A 19093-nucleotide genomic window follows, 5' to 3' on the forward strand; every position below is an offset into this window, starting at 1 on the left:
AACGTCTAGGAAATGGCAGCCAGGCCTTCCTGGGGCACATCTCCAGGCGAACGCGTGAATTCGGGGGTACCATGGGGGCAAGCCTGGCCTTCCCAGAGCCAAGACACTAAAAGGAGCCACAACCCACTGCCATCCTCTAGTCTTCCCAGGTCCCGCAGGGGATGGGACTGCAAACACTGACTAGTAGCTGGTCTTAGTTTGAATATGAATGCAGGGGCGCCTGGGTGGCTCAGTTGGTTAAGCGTCTGCCTTCGGCTCAGGTCATGATCCTGGAGTCCCGGGATCGAGTCCCGCATCGGGCTCCCTGCTCAGCAGGGAGTCTGCTTCTCCCTCTCCTGCTACCCCCTCTTGTGCTCTCTCTCTCTCTCACTCTCTCTCACTCTCTCTCTCAAATAAATAAATAAAATCTTTAAAAAAAAATAAAAGAATATTAATGCAGGAAAAAGTAAACTCATTTTCCAGTCCTTGGCTACAAGGCTGGGATGCACAGAAGGGAGGCAAGCACGGGGGATCCAGTGTCATGGAATCAAACAGAAGGTCCTGTGCATCAGACCTGCCGGGTCTGCCCACGTGTTCCATCCTTGATCTTTAGCATCTCTGATTAGTATATAAAGGGTTGAACAGTCAACCCGATGGGCAGGCCTTCACTTCAGTTTTAGAGTTTAACCCAAAAGGACAGCATTCCCAGAACGGCTCCGGAAGGGTGCATCTGCCGCTCACTCCAGAGGATGCCATCTGACGGCCAGAAAGGGGGTCATGCCAGAGCTGAATCCAGGCTCTCCAAGGGGTGAGCTGCATATCCACGGTTCAGCAGGTGAACCAGCATGGTTTGTCGTCTGTTATGTCTCAGTGGGCCCACCTCTGCATGAGGCTACTGGGAATCTGGAATGTTATCAGAACTCTTCTAACCAAAGTCGAAGCATAATAGAGCAAGAAGGAGTAGGAGGAACAAAGGAGTGTAAAAAAAAAAAAAAAAAAAAAAAAACCCAAGCCAAAAACTAAACCAAAGACATGCTGAGAGGATCAGGTAGGAAAGCCTCTGAGGGGAGTCGCTGCTGGTCTTTTTGGCCACTGTTGTGCAGTACGAGGCTAGGGCCCAAGCTTGTTTAGAAATAAAACCAGAAATCCCACACTAGCAACAACATGCACTTCTTCGATGGAGTCTAGCGAGGCCAGTGGTCTGCTCCGAATGAGGGCCACGTCCAACGTGAAGGTGAAAGTGGTGCCTCCTGATCGGAACTAACCATGTATTTATTTTGGAATGAACTGTACACACATTTTTATGTTTTCCTCAAAGGTTTCCTTATCCACTGTGCTGATATTTCGAGATGAGCTAATGAGTCTGTCATTCCAAAGCCCAAAGCACCTTTTTTGGGTAGATAGGAGGTGTCCTGGAATGAATGAATCACAGAAAATTGTCTCCAGCTACTGAGAATCCCTGTTTATATGGCACTTCTTTCACTGGATACTATTTGTTCTGGGTTTGTAAGAAATATAGGTTAGAGAGAACTACTTTGGTCAGGAAAGAGAAAGGGCAAGAAAAAGTTAGGTAGGCTAATTTAGGAAATTCTCCGGAAAAATGTGTAATCTATTCAATCTGTCTCTGGTTATTCACGTACGAGTTCAGGGTTCAGTGAAGTCTTTAGTCATAATAACACCTCACCTCTCCCAGGGCAGTCTCCAGAGCACCTGCACACGCCCACATCATCACACAGGTTACAGCAATACCCACAGAGAAAGCCAGTTTCCACTGGGTGTCGGGTGCGTAACAGGTCTTCTGAAGGCTCACCGTGGCCCATCGCGAGCCCAGATACATCAAGATTCCCTGATATATTAAAATCTGGAAAAGCTCACCACTGAGAACGAGACTCTCTTATGGACCAAGACAGACTGTGAGAGCTGACACACCGTGAGCTGGATGCCCCCACTTCCTGTGGGACTTTATCTCAGGGTCACTTGGATGACTGTATTTGGGGACATACAATCATACGTAACCAAAGAGGCACGACTCCAAAAATGCGGGAATGTGGTTGCTCAGAAGAAGGATGCAGAGCCGGCTCAGCAGACTCACTGCTGCACACACTTGTCTCCCATGTGTTTTCCGGACCACCTTCTCCATATGCTCCGGGACACCGCTATTTACTCTCGCATCGTGGGTAGGGCTAAGAAGGACTAATTTGATACTAGTTTGGGAACCAAAAGGGAATATGTTTTGGAATTTGCTTTTTCATACCATGCACATCCATTCTTGATGCAAAATGGCCTCTGTCAAGGGTTTTTTTTGTTTTGTTTTTTAAACACTGACTTCTTGGGCGTCAGCTCAAAGAAGCTGCGTCACATTCAAGTACCTCTACAACGACTGAGTGTGGGAAGCAGTCTGCGTACGAGGGTTTGCCTGGATGCTGCGTGTTATGGAGGCTGTCCTCACATGCTGCCCCCGTGGGATCTAGATCGCCGCGTCTCGGGCCACTTTAGTTTTCCCAGAGGTGAAATCAGAGGGAGGGCTGAAGCAGTGACAGGGCAGGCATGGCCACAGATCCAACCCCTCGGGGGATTAGATGTAACCAACTTAAATGGTGCTAAGCCCAGCTGGGGTTCAGCCTAAGGCCAAGGGTTGCTCAGGAATATTTTAGGTACAACACTGCCTCAGATTAACCTACTGCCTTCTTATTTTTAGAAAATATTATCAAGCGTTCATATGTCCTGCCTGGGCTCCTGCTTCGTCCCAGTGCCCAGCTTCCTCCGTGATGGCGAAGCCAGCCCATTCCGTGCCATGCCTCAGGGAGTTATCACCTCAGCCAGGCAGACAGGACCTGGCCGGGATGCCCCACACTCCCTCTGAAGTGGGGAGACTGACCTGGGGAGGGGACAAAAGGCTGCTGGCGCAAGACCACAAGGCAGAGGGATGTCAGGGCTGAAATCAGGGTTATGGTCTCACGATTTATGACCCTGTCCTCTTGCCAAGAGGCCATGCTGCCTCCAATACCCAAAGGGAACATCCAGATAGGTTATTTTGATTGCAGAGACTTGAGTCAAGGAGGAACTGATCCTACACTGACAGATTAAAAGAATGTGAACTGCTGTCACTTCGACACAATAAATCAGAATGATGTTCCATGCTACTCTGTCAGCACCACCATTGCATTTTGGGACTAAGAATAAAATCCCGTGACTCTTATCCCCAAACTGAAAAAAACAACAAAAACCTGTGGTATATTAGGATTCAGTGAAAGTTTAAAAAAAAAAAAAAAACCTGTCGCTGGAGCACTTTGTACATCTCATACGGTCTGTACGAGTCTAGGTCCCACATGAATTGTGGAGCCCGGACGCCACTCCCCGGCGAGCCACCTCCCTCGCCCTCGATACCCCGGATCTCCCAGGAAGAGCAAAAGGCAACAAGAGCTACATTTCCGGAAATAGGACAAATGGGAAGGTGAAGTCTGAAATGAACATTTATAATCTAGACGAAGCTCATTTTCAAAGGCTCAGAGCTTTGCAATAAGCTGTTCTCTCTCCCTTTCCTTACGTGGAAGCCACGAGATAAAGGGTGCACGATGAAAGTGACGCTTCAAAGAGCCCATCACATCTACCCAGAAATGAAATAAGGGGTTTCTCCTTTTAAATTCCAGCCCTGACCCCGAGAGCACTTTTTTGCTTGTTTAACAGACATAGGGGACCCCGACCTACGCGATAACATTGCTGGAAGGCCGTCCTGGAGGGACTCACACAGATAAGCCCACAATAGTTCCAACGGCCCCACCAAAGGGGGATCTGATTCTACAACTCAAAACCCTTCCGCAATACTCAACAGTGGACTGTCATGCGTCTGGAAAATATAACTGTTTTTGAGGAATGCTTTCCAAACCACGTAATGCTTTTAAAGCTGTTTATCAAAAAAGCTGGATGAGCAACAGTGGCCTGGAACCGTCTGTCAGCTGTCACAGGGTCGCATGCCCCGTCCCAATTTCCGTAAGCACTCCATCATTCCCAGTCGTCCTAGCCTCGGCAGACAACAGATGCCAATGTTTGGAGACATTCGCTACATAACTTTTACCCGACAAACCTGGCTCCAGGACAGATTTCCATGTCATGTGGGGCTTCTGGCTGAACTCTGCTCGAACCCAGAGGCATATCATTTACAGCAGACACTAACAATAGTTTGGGATCACCTGCTCTTCACAAGTGGGTTCAGAGCGAGTTCGTGGCCTCTGCACACCTTTTTCAAAGGGGTTCTCATACACAAAGGCTGAGAGCCCAGGTGAGTTCTCCCACCCAGCAACTGCAACCCCGTGACTAGCACCAGTGTGTGGGCCTGACTTTAATGTCTAGTCCGTGTGAAGAAAGAGAAAAGGAGGGACAGAAACCCAACACAGCATGTGAACTTGGCATTGTAGACTAGAGCAAGGGGTCAGCATGTTTTCAGGGACAGAGTGTAGATGACCGGTGAAGACATAATCCCTATTTCACTTACGCTCAATACGTATTCAGAAAGACTTCGGACCCTGACGCCATTTCTCGAGTCCTAACTACACGCCCCACAGCAGGCTAAGTGCTTTACGTCCAACGTGCCATCTAATCCACGTGAGCACCCACGACGGCGGGCGTTGCCGTCCGCACTCCACAGGAGCGAGAGGACTCTCACCTCAGAGACAGGCACGGACAGGCTTGCTCCAGGCCACAGCTGACAAACAGCAGTGCCATGACTCAGGTCCAGGGCTGTCTGCCTCCCACAGGCCCTCTGGCCTTGTTTTATAGATGTGGGGACCAAAGAGTGTTGCGGGAACCCCGTCCTGATTCCTGCAAACACTTGGTTTCTTTTTACACTGGCTACCACAGTGCCACTTCCCATTTCTTCTCCAGAACTGGGGAAGAGCTGTGATTTTATGTTCTTTCCACATCTCTTTCTGAAACGAGTGCTTCTCTTTGAAGAAAGACCTCTTGCCCTTGGAGTGTCAAGATAAGAAAACTTTCAGCAACTTCCCTTGGAAACTACAAAACACCCATCAGCACCCAGGATCTAAGTACAGTCGCTCACCAGCTGCCGGCCCCTCTGAATAGCTTTTATGGTTCCATGAGGGGTGGTGACAGGGCCATGTCACTACTGTGGGGTGTGCTATTTCTTTCATGTCCCTGGGATCTGACAAGAGCCTTCTACAACCTGTTTTCTTTACAACACACAGAATGAGAGATTAAAGACCAAGACCAGACTTAAAGCTGGGGTTGGGAGTAGCAACGACTTCTCACCAGACCCATTCTAAACCTTCCTGGGAAGGAAGGGCTGCTGACTGCCCAACCAGATGCTGTTTAGAAGTTGCTGTGGTGATTAAACGGGAAAATACATGTAAAGTCCCTAGAACAATGCCTGCGTCAGGTCAGAAATCGTCAGCAATAACGTTATTATTTAATTTCTTACTACCACCAAACTTAAAGAATGTTTTAGCAGAAATAACGGATGTGGATTTCGGTAAAACCACATTAATTCAGAACTACTGGTTGGATGTGAGGGGAAAGGACATCAAGAAAGGATGAATGAATTAGTGAAAAGTCCAAGTTATAGGACTTCTGATTAAATATGACAGATTTAGTCCAGAGACGTCTCTAAAGCAAAAGCAAAGGGATATAAATGGCACAAATCCAAAAGGATAAAGAGAAGGTGTCAACAATATTTTAGAAGCTGAAAAGCAGATGGACATGTGGTGCTGAAATGTAAGCCTGAGGGAGTGGCAGCCACAGAGCAGTAAGCTAATTAGTACGGAAAAACCCACCAAATTTCAGAAAGATGGGGCACCAAGAAGCCGTGACGGCCTGAGACAAAAAGGGAGGAACAGGGAGGTGAGGGTGTTGGGGTGGTGAGAACAGGAAGATGGGTTAACAGCCTAAGCAGCAGCTAGACGTGCAGGTCCGTTTCTCATCCCCTTCAGAACAGAAGGGCAGAGGCAGCAGGCCCCGGCTTCCCCTCCCCGGGAAGGCCCCAGGCCCCGCACAGGGCTCCCGCGTGCTCACCAGTGCCTCCACTTTAAAGGAGAGCATAACAGACAGTCAAGAATCACAACCACCTGAGAACTGTCTCTGTTCATGAAAGAAAAAGACCAAAACAAACCAATGGAAGAAACTCAGAACTGAGCACCAGGGCACCGGCTCTAGAGTGTTCTAGAGAGCAGTCCGTCCGGACAGGAGCAGAAGGCACCCCGGGGGAAGAACTTGCAAGAAGAATCCTAACACTGATAAACTGCTTCATACATTTTCAAACACACAGAGAAGAGTTTGTGGATAAGTTAGTAATAGGCAGATAGAAAAAAACTTTTTTAAGGACTTACTAAACTTGGAGTAAAAAAAGATGAAAGTAAGTAAGAGTTTGAAGATTAAATGGGAATATTCATGTAGCAAAAGAAGCAAACAACAATAATCAAAGCAGTTACTAAGTCCAGGGAGAAAAAAGAAGCCAAAAAGGAAACATAGTAACCTAGCAGCTTCACTGGGAATGCTGTTGACATAGTCATAATAATGTAAAAACTGAATTCTGATTTACCCAAAAAGGGCAATATAACTATACTGAAAAAGAAGGCGAGGGACTAGGAAGTCAAACGATAGCAAGAAATAGCACTTTTTTTTTTTTTTTTTTAAAGAAACAGAGAGGCAAATACCTCCAAATCAAAGAAACAGTCAAAAGTGTTGAAAGTGGTTGCCTCTGGAGGAGCAGGAATCAGAGGTAGGGAAGAGTGGGGCAGGAGACTGCTGGTTTTTATTTTCAGACATGTTGAAAAGTCTTTGACTTTTAAAAGTGTGGACACATATTTACTTTGACAAAATACAATTTAATTTGAAAAGAAAAAAAATTTGTTATAGTGAGATAATTATGGTCAAAGCCATAGCTTTTTAAAACCACTGTTCTTATTAATGCAGAAATTAAATAATATTCAGTAAATACATATAAGGTAGAAAGAGTAGAGATCATTTAAGAGTTTTGAAAGAGCAGTGATGGACCTGTTAACAAAGCTGGAAAATCCGCCAAGCCTCCCCAATATACAGCACCACAACACAGATGCAATGCTGCGGTTTCCAAGAACAAACAGTAAATCAAGTCGCTAATAAAGGGGTACTTCAAGAAAGCTATAGGAAAACTTGCTTTAATAAGCATGTGAGACCAATTTAAGAATATTAACACACAAACAACTTGGTGATTCTCAATAATCTGGAAGATTCTTCCAAGTGTTTAATTATTTAAATAAGTATTTAAATATTTAGTATTTAAATATTCTCAGTATTTAAATATTTAAATACTGCGATTTTAAATATTCAATATTCTCAGCACTGAATATCTATGATACGCCTAGAACATAGTAGGAGGTCAATACTTCACCAATTAATGCATTTCCGATGTCAATTTGCCTATACTTGAACCAGTGTGTTTACTAAGCAACTGGATCAGAGTATCACACGTTTAGAATTAGCTACACTGAATTAATAGGACCCCTCAACAATTCAAACAAAAACATAAAAACTCACAGAGGCTCTCATAACTTTTCACGAGGGATATGAAAACACTCACACGTGGTAATCTAGCCTTTAATGCCTTAGGAGGTGGGCAGGGGCCAGTTATGACCACCCCAACTGTGCTGCTGGGGTAGATCGGGAAAGTCTAGAGAACGGATGAGCTTTGCCCTCTGTCCATCCTGGCAGAACTCAGGGAGGTTCCATTGGATCCAACCAGTCCTAACCCACTAGGGTTAGCCAGGATTCCTCCCATCCTCCTCATAATGAGAAGCCAAGTTCAGCTCTGACTCTCCTCTGAAGTTTCCTGCAGTTCCCGGGACTTTCTGGTGCCACTTGGGTCGCCCCTGGCATCACCTATGTTTGAAGTACGTTGAGGGAAAATCTACTAGGAGCTGCCTCTGGTGTTAACGCAAAACTGCCTCATAAAAACTGCTTTCCACAAAGAGTTCAAAGGAGCTTATCCAAATACTGTAGGCTTGTCCTGCTCCACCAGCTTTGCTAGGGGAGAAAGCTGAGGTTTTGCCAAGTAAACTCTGACCTAGATATACCTTCTCCGTTTCCTGAAAGAGCTCGGCCAGTGCTAGCAGGAGCAAGGCGCCTTCGATAAGATGGACCCCAAGCTTTGAAGTAATGTGCTCCTCACTCCCCATGCTGCTGGAGTTAAAATTTATTGGGATGGTAGGTTAGGGTGAAGGACTAAATTAGGTAAATTATTGTGAGAGGTCTTTCTGGTACGTAATAAAATCTTTCCAATGGTTACCTCAGGAAACCCCGTAAAAGTCAGGAGCAAACCAGGAGGGCTGACAACTGTCGGCAGGAAGCCAAGGTGAAGCATCCTATCACGGGGGCTCCTGCAGTTTAATCCACATTAATCCACCACTGCCAATAGGCGCTATTTACCCGAAGGACGATGGATCATCACCACATTTTCACACAGAGCATCCTGTCAAGGAAATTAACCAGGTACAGGCATTTGTTGGCTAGCGGCATATTCCTGGAGTCACAGAAGGTACGAGGAGTGGCCCTGTTTTACATCTCTGCAAATCTCTTTAAGTTTTGCTTAACAAAAAACAGCTGCATTCTCTTATCTGCTTCTACAGTCAATCACTGTGTGCAATATCACACGCTGTGTGGCTTCTAGAAAACGCCACCGTACACTCATTAGAGAATATTATTGTAACAATGGTTATTTAGCTATCTACCTATGTATGAATTCATATATAAATATATAAAAATAGGCTTGACCTCATGGATCCTGGGAAAGGTTGGGGTTCCCTAGGGGTCCTTAAGCCATATTTTGAGAACCTCTGTTCTGAAAGGACCCAAATGGACAAATTTTGTGCTAATGGGAAATCAGTTTCCTCTATGTATCCAAGTAAATCCACTAAGGATATAGACCAGTAATACTGTTAACTCGAGTTGAGTTATATAAGCCCAATGTAAGAAAACTCTGTTTTTTTTAGAGTATACTGTGATTAAAATGTTTTACAAATTCAATCTTATTTCTCCCCATTCGACAAGTTAGTGAGAAACTTAGCAAGAATCTGTCTTTGAGAGGTGGTCTGGCAAAAGAGACTAAATAAAGGTATGGGGGCAAGGAGACTCTGGGTTCATTACAACCCCCAAACTTACCTTTCCTTCCCCAAAGGATTACAAGCTTTCCCTTGTAAAACAACACTATAGTCTTCATTCAGTCCCTTGCTAGCCCACTGGTCCCCTATGTACCTCACAATTACCTCACACCCTAAAGCTTTCTGGGAGCAGGGGATCTGAACTCAAACCTGGATCCTCTCTTTAAGGGGGATTCCAATTACATCCTGGGCAAAAAGGGATGACTCGTAAGGGAAAACCATTAGAAACGTAGGGTAGTCATCAAAACCTAAAAACAAGTGAACTTAACGCCTTTGCAGAGGAATTCCAGAAACAGGAGATGGCTTTTCATTCTTTTCTAACGCACGAAATACAAATTTTTCTCAGGAAGGAATATGCTGTTCTGTTTCTCTTTAAGTTCAAAACAAAAATCTCAAACGCAGTCATTCTGGAGTTTTACGAATCAAGTCACCGAACAAGGAAAGGACCCAACATGTACAATGGCTGGGTTGATTATTTAATTTTCAAATGGAAAAAACCAAAATTTGAAAGCACTTAGACTTTTCCATTCTATCTTCTTTGAGCAAAGACCTGCTGGTTGAGATACAAGGACTATACTTAAAAGATGTACGTGCATAAATTCAGTTTATTTTTACTTTTGGAAACAGAATTGTGCTGTTCCCATGAAGCCAGTCATCTCTGCATGCCAAAAATGGCAAAAAATAGACACTCTCCTTTCTAGAAACGATTATAATGTACCATGACCAAAAAAGTGTTTTTTTTTTCTTAACAGATAATCTTGCATAAAAATGAGTCATGGGATTTCAGAAATGGAAAGACTCTTCTCAAATATGTGCGTGCAGGTTTCCATTTATTTTTTTTAGCAACAGATATGAGCTTTCCATAGGTTATGTTATAACAAGAGTGGCATCATTTGGAGCCTCTGAGTGAAAGGAAAGTACGGTATTTACAGTCTAGCAAGAGGGAAGAAGTCTGTCTTGGAAAACATAAGAGCTCTCTGCTTGTGTTCCTGTGAGAGGAATTTTAACTTATAAGGCATGAAAGATGTTTCTAAACAATGTCTTATCCTGTGACTTCATCAGCTTAATTTCAGACCCCAGCGAGACAGCCTATGTTGTGACACGGCTCTGAATGTTGTTTCTTCTGCGGGGGTTGCTCAGAAAGAGTGAGAAAATGATCCATCCACCTTGGGGCATTCTCTGGAAGGGCCTGGTTTGGCAAGATTAGGAAGTGCGAATATATGGCTCTCACCACATATATACCCAAGGGTGAGCAGGAGATAGGTCAAGTGGCCACTCTCTATCCAATGTGCCATTTTGGGACAGGAGAGGGGAGGTGTGAACAGTCCCTTCCCTTTGGATGGACACAGCAATCCTTTTTCAGTGCCACCGAAATCAAATTCCTTCCCATGATAAAGCTGGCATGCAATGCAGCCAATGCACTGGCTGCCCCAGGCAGCAGACAGCTAGCAAGCCAACAGACAGATTCGCCCAAAGGCCAGAAACTGAGCCTCAGTGTCAAATCGGTACTAGGCTCTGGCTTTTCACTCGTGTTCATATACCTGTCTTTACATCAGTGCTACGAGGGTCTACAGGACTCATCTGGAAAGCATGTCTTGTGGCTCTTAAAGGAGTATGAGGAGGAAGCTACAGCATGACCTGGTGTATCCTTCTGAAGGGCTCATTTTACTTGGTAGCATTTATTAAAAACCTTATCTTATTAAAACAAATATGGGATAAAAGGTAAAATTCATTTACAGTTTTCAGATAAAACAGAAACCTTCCAAGCAATATTGGACTTGCTCCTGTCCCCGGACACAGGGGAGGTCAGTCCACTCTCCTCTGCCTTAGGTGGAACACTGTGGGAAAACCGATGGCATTGGCATATCCGAACAAACATGTTAACTTTTATTAAGATTTTTACCTCTGAAAGTTCCCTGAAGGCTCCGTTCAAACCAGTTTGGCTTAATGTGTTATGTATAAAACCAAGAAGGGCAAATGGCTGCTTTCAGGGCAGAATCATTACAAGCAGTATTTCCAAACTGGAATGAAAGAGCAGTGAAAGCATTTCCTAAATTTCCTTTGTGGACTTTTTTCCGATCTGTCCAACCTGACCGCACTCAGGTTCTGGGGACCCAAGAGGGTCTTTCCCTTCCGTCTTGGACAGTCATCGGTACAATGCAAACACTATAACAAAAAGGACTTTTCCTTAAGAAAATCCGCTTCACTTTCACATCCAGAAGGCCATTAATAGAAAGTGTGTTGAACGAATTTTGGGTGGTGTCTTGGGAGTGTTTGTACTGAAAAAGTCAAATATGCCTACCATAAATCTTTTCCATGACATCAACCAAGAGGTTACTTGAAAGCCCTCAGAGCAACTGGAATTTACATCTACGTGCACAATACAGGGGTCCTGGGATTCCAGAGCATTATCAAAGTCCTGATGGCTATATTCTTAAGCACTGCTCTATCATTATCCTTCAAATTCCCCGTTCCTCCTTATCTAACTTAAATGAGATAAGCTCCAACACTCCTGAGCTTTGCTAAATTAGTTTAAATATTTCAAGTTCTGCCAGCTCCCACTTCTCTCCCCACTTTGGGTCTTGACTAAAAAGGTGAAGAAATATTTTGGAGGAAACCTCAGGGCCTAGCTTCATAAATCTTCATTTGCTACTTTCCTAAAATGTCATGTAACCCAAAGCCTACAACAGATGGTATTTAGAGAAATAAACAAGCAAATAAATAGCCCAGAGTCCAATACTCCCCTTTTCAACATTATTTTTGCCTTCCGTTGGGCAATGGCTGCCCTTGGGTCTCTGCGGCTTTCTACCCACCCAAGTATCTTTTCAAATACTACCATCGAATACCACCACACATGCAGGAGCTGGGCAGGCAGCCCAGCGGGTGCCCTGCTTTGGCCTGGCCTGTTTGAAAGGTGGCGGGCTGTTTGGCATGGCTTCCATGGACCACAAGTGTGGCCACCAGCTGTGCCATTTTCATAACTTTACTTGGGAACAGACAAATGTGGCCCCATACACGGAGACTAGAAGATGCAACCTGAGCCAGCACAACGTTGCCTTGGAAAAGGCTTCTTATTTCGGTTCCAAACCACACATACTTGCACAGTTAACGAATGCAGCAGGGGATACTGGTCTACAACATTCATGCGGAGGCCAAAGGCTCTGCTGTCCTCTGCCCTCTTCACCCCCCACCCCCACCTGCCTTCCCAAGAACTATCAGATGGCATGGCAATTTCAGGGGAAAGTTAGGTGACTGTCTCTTCGGAATGCCTGCACACTCCACCAAAGAGAGGAACTTGGAAGTATTTTAATCTAAAGGAACTCAAGGAGGGGGGGCTCCCTATAAATAAAATCATGTTCAAATAAACACGAAAAGGAGCCAATATTTCCTGTAAGGCCACTTTTCAGATGGATTACTGGAAGGAATATTCTTTCACAGTTTTATGGCTTACTTTGCTATCATCTGCTTAGAATTTGAGTCATTTAAAACATAGATGCTAAGATCTAAGCCTTCACTTGGACGAAATAGTACAAAGGAAGCAGAAAGTCTCATTCCAAGAGCAGACTCAGAGGCAGAACTCTTGGACTCCTGGGTTCTATTCCTGGCTCGGTCCCTGGGCTCAGGTCAGCCTTCGGTCAGAATCTCACTTCTAATCCCTTCAAATCATTTGTTAGTCCCTGTTGTCTAAACAGTGGGGAAAAACCCTGAGTAACACCCCTGGATCCTGTTCAATCAACTGGGATGATTGGAGATGGTTATAACTCACTTCCAAGAAACCAGGGTGATTTATCCCTTGGTAGAACTAGTATGTTCCTAAGAGATCACAGTGTCATCAGAACAAGCCCTCAAGGCACCGAAACATTTCTCCACCTGCAAGAATCTCTGTGCTCCTTTAATGTGACTTTCAAAAATAGGATCGTCCAGCATTTTATAGTTCCTTATAGCATCCACATTAAAATAACCCTGGTTGGGCTTCAGACCTCTGAGAGAGGGAATAAACAGACAGGTATATTTATCCCCAATTTATAGATGGAAAAGCTGAGGCTTAAGGAGGTGAGGAGTCTTAAGCTAAGAGGGGGGTTGGGACCCAGACCTGCTGTTTTCCAGGCCAAGTGTTCTTTTCTAACACATGGATGGTCATTAATAACCTACTTTGGGACCCAGACAAGTGGACGGAGGGAAACTGGTCAAAGTGTGTCAGAAGAAGCTGTAATGTCTTTTCAGTGCAATAAAGGGTAAAGGCCAAATCTCTTCGAGGCTCCCAATTAGCCCAGCACAGGCCCCACTCCCCTCTGGCAACTTTGGCCACGGCTCTCCCACCAGTGGCTCCTCTGAGAACAGAGAGGGGATGCAGAAGCTTACTTGCCCCTCATTGAAGCTCCCAGGTCCCCAGGCCAATGACCACCTGGCTGCTTCTCACTTACCACTGTAGCTTTTGTTTCTAGGAGTGAAGGGCAACAAAGAGAGCTATTTCAGGGAATTTGCAGCTAGACTTCAATTAGAATGCCTGATTACTGTTTGTTTTCAGGCAAGTTGCCTAGCCTCTCTGGACCCCTTTTACCTGGAATGTGATTCTCTCTTCCCTTCACCTGGCCAACCCCCCCCATATGCTTCAGGCTTCATCCTAACTAGCACTTCCCAGGGGGCTCCATGGCGCAATGGATAGCACACTGGACTTCGGAACAGCACTTCCCCTGAAAAGCCTTTCGTGACCCCACTGACCACAGGTTAGCCAACCTCCTTCTCCCCTTTGCTTTCCCCAATCACATGGTCTCACAGATTCTCACAGCACCCTGTAAATCTCCTGTGTCATTTATCACAATTGTAGCAAGTAATTATTACCCTGATTATTTGTTTTATGTTTGCTTCCCCACTGGACCAGGGGAAGAGCAGGGCCCTCCTTCTGCTAGATTCCCAACCCCGAGTCCTTAGAAAATTTTCAATCAATATTTACTGGCTAGAAATGACTGACTGACAGGTATGCACCTCGTGACACGAGCGGACCCTGCTGTATCAGCGCAGGACAGCCCGTGGAACTGCAAGGATATCTTGCTTTCTGCGGCACCCATTTTGTGCCTTTCTTATGCTCCTAAAAAGAAGGCAAAACTTTATCAAGACTTCCAAACCAATACCGTAGAAACTTCAAGTCATTTCTTTCTGGTCAATATCACTGAAGTTCCTAACAAAAGATGATATTTTAAAAATTAAACACATATACCTCAGACCCCTTTTGAAACAAATCACTCAATCCCTTGGCCACTCTGGGATTTTACAAATAAGGAGGCTTCTTTCGGAATTCTTAGGGGTCTCCTGCTTTACTCACGCATCGTTAGGTCTTACTGTCCTAACAAAATAGTGGAGGTGGACTTCTGGGGCTTCCAGCAGACACAGAAAAACTAACTGGAAATACTTTTGAAGCTTCCCTACTGCCCCTCCCCCCAACCTCATAAATGCTTCAAAATATACTCAAGGATTGTTTCAGCTCTGTATCTGAGAATAGAATGTAACTTACGTAAACTCTACAGATCCTTTTTTAAAAAGCAGCTGCTTCCAGATGGAAGACATTCTGGCAGAACACATTACATGGTCCCAGTCTATAATCTTAAGCATTTCCCCTGCAGTAATGTGTCATCGGTAAGGCTTCCTGGTGACAGACACATGGATTCATTTTAATTGGGGACGATTTCACTTCAAATCCTATTTGAGGGAGCAATAGGGTGTGGACAAGGCCCAGGCCCTAGACATTCTAAAAGGGCACACTAATTCCCTCGGGGAATATCTCTTAACCAGGGAGCAGCAAAATCCTTCTGGGCTTAAGTGGCGTCCAGCTTGGCTGGGAACTGTAACATTCATTATACCCTTTGTTGATAAGATCCCCAATTAGTCACTCTGAAAAAGGAAGGCTCAAATAGGCTATTAACACAAAGAGCTATGTTAAAGTAGTTGAATTCTGTGGGCTGCAGAGCCATATGGGCTGCCCCCGATTTCCCTTCTCAGCTGGTATCAAGGCAAGATGGCATCTCATAGCAGAACTGCCAACCTGCCTGGGGAATTCCTTCATGAGGCTGGGGGACTGGCCCGCACGTCCAAGTGGAAGGAGAACTAAGAAAGGACAGACTCACGTGGTGAACTGCAACTGCAGGGATTCTAGAACATGCCATGGAGCCTAGGAGCCAGACACAGCCTGCAGCCTGATAGTTTTCTTAATGTGCATGTGGGGGGTCTAGTTAGTTTGGTGATTTGTAAGGATGTAATCCTATTTCTGACCCCTCTAATGAAGAAAAACAACATTTTATATATATATGAATTATAGACATAGATAAAGATACGCAGATACAGATCTGGAAGAATTTATGCCAGATTTTTGTGCCTTATTTTCATGTATTTATATTAGGCAGGTCAGAAATTTTAGATACATGTATTCAAGTTTTTAAAAACGGCATCTTAAGGCAGAAAGTATACAATTAATCACATCAGCATAGATCAGGAGAAGCAGCAGACCTGGGCTGGAAATTGCAAAAGTGACTCCCCCCCCCCCCCCCCCACAATGACCACTGACCTCGGGCCACTGAGCGTGGCTGTGTCTCTCACTGCCTGGGCTGTTTCTGATGCAAAATCCAGGGCACCTGCCACTGGCTTGGTTACAGTGCCAACGAGCCCCTTCCCAAGGCCAGATATGAAACCGCTGACACCCCCTTCTGTTTTCACTCCTTCCACTGTTGAGGTGATCACACTGGTCAATCCACCAATGATACCTAGCAAAAGAGACAAGGGCTGTTGTAACCTGGCTGAGGACAAAAGCAAAAGCATTTAAAGCCGAATCCCATCAATTCCATGCACCTGGCAAGGTAACTTAGGGGCATTCTGTCAACCTCTTGATAGGCTACAGGAGGGCCAACTCTAGTTGGGGAACCGGCAGACTCAGATTTGCCCACTAAGTTTAGAGTCCGAGAATATATATTACATGTTAGTCTGAAGTGAAGTGTGTCCCAGTTTAAAAAAAATCAAAGGCCACCTAAGAAGTTAACAGTGGCTACTTTCTAGTTCCTGAGTGTGGGAAGCACATGGGCAATCAGGAGACTATGCAGACAGTAGGACTAAATCAACAGACTAGCACATAGTGGCCCTTGGGGAAGGTTGGGGACCCATAAAATATAAGGCAGAGAGAACTAAATACAGATCCTCGGTTTTCCGAGAACACTGTGTGACTGGCCAACACCACCACACATTTGAAATGGGGTAAAAGCTACTGCACACTTTGCTGAAATCAGGTTTAGGCAATCAGAGTAAGTCATGAGACCTTGATGAAAGGCAACCTCCCCCCCCCCCCCCAAAAAAAAGAAGCTGCCAAAACCAGCCGGGACTCTCCATGGAGTCTCTTCAAAAGACCATCCTAGGTCACAAAGACATTCCAAACGTTTTCAAAGTTGACAGCAATGACCTTAAAGAGCGTCAGAAGTGGCCAGAAGTTGGCAGAGGCTGGAGAGGACACAGGCATTACAGGGAAGAAGGGGGGCCCTGTCCGGGGAGCATTTCCAGGATGTGTGCCAGGGACACTCACAGGATGTTTACCCTTTGATGGTGGGGGCATGAGGAAGCTCTCTAGACTCTTCATCTCTAGTGAGACAAATCGGTAAAGGAAATTCCTTGGGTGAGAACACACTAACAACCCACGTTTCTTTTGGATTCTGGGTCCACTTGCTCCAGTGAGGCCACAGCCCTCTCCCGACCTTTTGACCAAGTTCACGGAGAGACAGACATTACTGAGCCTGGTGCAGCAGGGCCTGCAGAGAACACTGGGCAGGACTCCCCATTTTTAAACCAAGAAGACTGAATGGATTCTGGTTCTTGTTATCTCCGAAGAGTTTTTTCACTCCAGGCTACTGCTCTCATGACATCCAGAGCTTCATGCATCCTCCTCAGATGAGGCTACCTGTTCCTGGAGATGCTGCATGGATTGTATGAATGGTCCTCGGTTGGAAGGGATTTTGCAACCAACCTTGAACCATCATCCATTTTCTCAGCATACTCTTGTGTCCATTCAAAAAGTGAGGACAGCTAGGCTTTCTCTCCATATTCCAAAGATGCGAGACAAACGAAGGCAATTATACACAGCAAAGCATTTTGTATTCATTAAAAAAAAAAAAAAAGTCCCTCCTAGTCCCATGCACTATCATTACAGTTACTAGAAAGAATTATTAAATCTTTAACCCCAAATGGCTGCCCAACAATCAACTTTTTGAGTCCCTAAACAGATTAATTTCAGCCAAATTTTACTCCTAGCTTGATGTCTCCTTTGGGGCTGCTCCCTTTCCAGTAGGGCAGGCTTAGGAAAAGTAAAGGCATTTTGATCCAAACCTCACCATTAGGAAAACTGATAAAAACCCTGCCCTAAACACTGTGTCCTAAGCATGAAGAGAAATAAAATTTTCTATTATCCATCTTCCTCCTTCTTCCAAATGTGGATAATCTAAACTTGGTCAGTCTTGATATGACTTCTGCTAGCTTCAGACTATTTCTAAGAATCTGGTACAAACCGTGCAATTTACTAAGCATTACTAAGCAGGAGCTATATGCCCGGTATCCCATGAGGCTCTGCCAGGAAAGCAAGGTACAAACAGCTGCCTAGATACACAACCCAGACTGCTTACATGTGTTCTAATGGTCATTAATTCTACCTGGGGACAGTAGAGCTGGGCAAACATCATTTGAGTTGAAACCTCTAGGTTGAGTAGGACTTTGATAGGCAGGGAAGTGAGGCAGGGAGGGGAGGGCAGAGGAATAGTGAGTGAGCAAGGCCTTGGGGGTACGTCTGGGGAACAACCCACGGCTCTCGGTGGCTGAAATACAGTGTGGCTGGGCAGCAATGGTTGGAAAAGCTGGCTGGGATTACATTTCCAAGGGCCTTGAATGCCACACTGAGAAGTTGTTGAGAAAAACGCAACAAAAGGCAAATGAGTAGGAGTTAAAGCATTAAAGGTCAGAATTCAAACAAATTCAGAGACTTAATACATTCATGCCATCACCTATATCTCTTGGGCGCACGGATTGACAATCCCTTTGAATATGCATTTATACAAGACTCAAAAACATCTGGGCCACAAACCCGGCAGCCGGTTTCACATTTCAGTTGCCATGGAGGGAATGCTCAGTAAGCAGAAGGCAAGTCTTGAAGCAGCAGTTCCATATTTTCCATATTCTAAAAAGGGGTTCAATTGACTACACCTTATGACACTTTGGGAACAGAAGCCAGAGAAGAGGAAGGGATTGCAGTGCGCACACCATTTTGAAAGTGAGTGAGGAGCTGTCATAGGCTGTAACATTTCAATTGCAAGGAGGATAAAATAAGAGAGCTTGGAAGGCTACCAAGCACACCAAGCTCCCCGGCCAGGATTTCTACTTGCAATTGGATGGGTGGAAAGGGACCTCGGAGGAACTGTGAAGGAAGAGTCAGTGTTCCGGATATCACGTGACTTACCATGAGCCAGGCCATGGATGCCGGCCACAAGGTGCTCCCCGCTTGTAGCTGCATGGTATCTAATGTACTCCCGCTCTGACTGATGTCGATTGTCCATCGTCTTCCCTAAGCCATCTGATAATGTCCCTGCGAACTGGAATGATTAAAAAACAGAAGGAAAAGAGTTTTAAAGCCTCAGCACTATTTTTGCTATTTTAATTATTTTAAATAAATACCTTGCCTTGCTCCTAGCTGGGATTCAGTAAATGCCAACTGAGAAAAGAGAGATATTAATTGCTGAATTACATATACTATATGCCCCAGGAGACTGGTTCTCGAGCACTGGACACATACGGATTATAGGACGCTTTACATTGGGGGACACAAGGTTTGCAAAACAACTAAATGCCCATAACGGCATCCGCTTTCCACAGTCCTCTGGCAATTTACTGAAAAACGTATCACAAAATGACTTGGGGGAGGAGAGGTAAGCGTTGGGGTTCTATCATGT

General features: G+C 45.1%; 1 protein-coding gene across 6 annotated transcripts in view; it reads right to left on the reverse strand.

The window, feature by feature from the left end:
* The window catches only part of VPS13D (vacuolar protein sorting 13 homolog D), a 248115-nt gene that overhangs the window by 32052 nt on the left and 196970 nt on the right, over window positions 1-19093 (reverse strand). For all 6 annotated transcript variants that reach the window (XM_032393405.1, XM_032393384.1, XM_032393396.1 and 3 more), the window contains 2 exons: window positions 18604-18736; window positions 15685-15880 (listed from right to left, as the gene is read on the reverse strand). In XM_032393405.1, the coding sequence (XP_032249296.1) occupies window positions 15685-15880; window positions 18604-18736 (329 nt within the window). The remainder of the gene's footprint in view (window positions 1-15684; window positions 15881-18603; window positions 18737-19093) is intronic.

Source organism: Phoca vitulina, unplaced genomic scaffold (assembly GCF_004348235.1).
Source record: "Phoca vitulina isolate PV1807 unplaced genomic scaffold, GSC_HSeal_1.0 scaffold2, whole genome shotgun sequence".
NCBI classification, from domain to species: domain Eukaryota; kingdom Metazoa; phylum Chordata; class Mammalia; order Carnivora; family Phocidae; genus Phoca; species Phoca vitulina.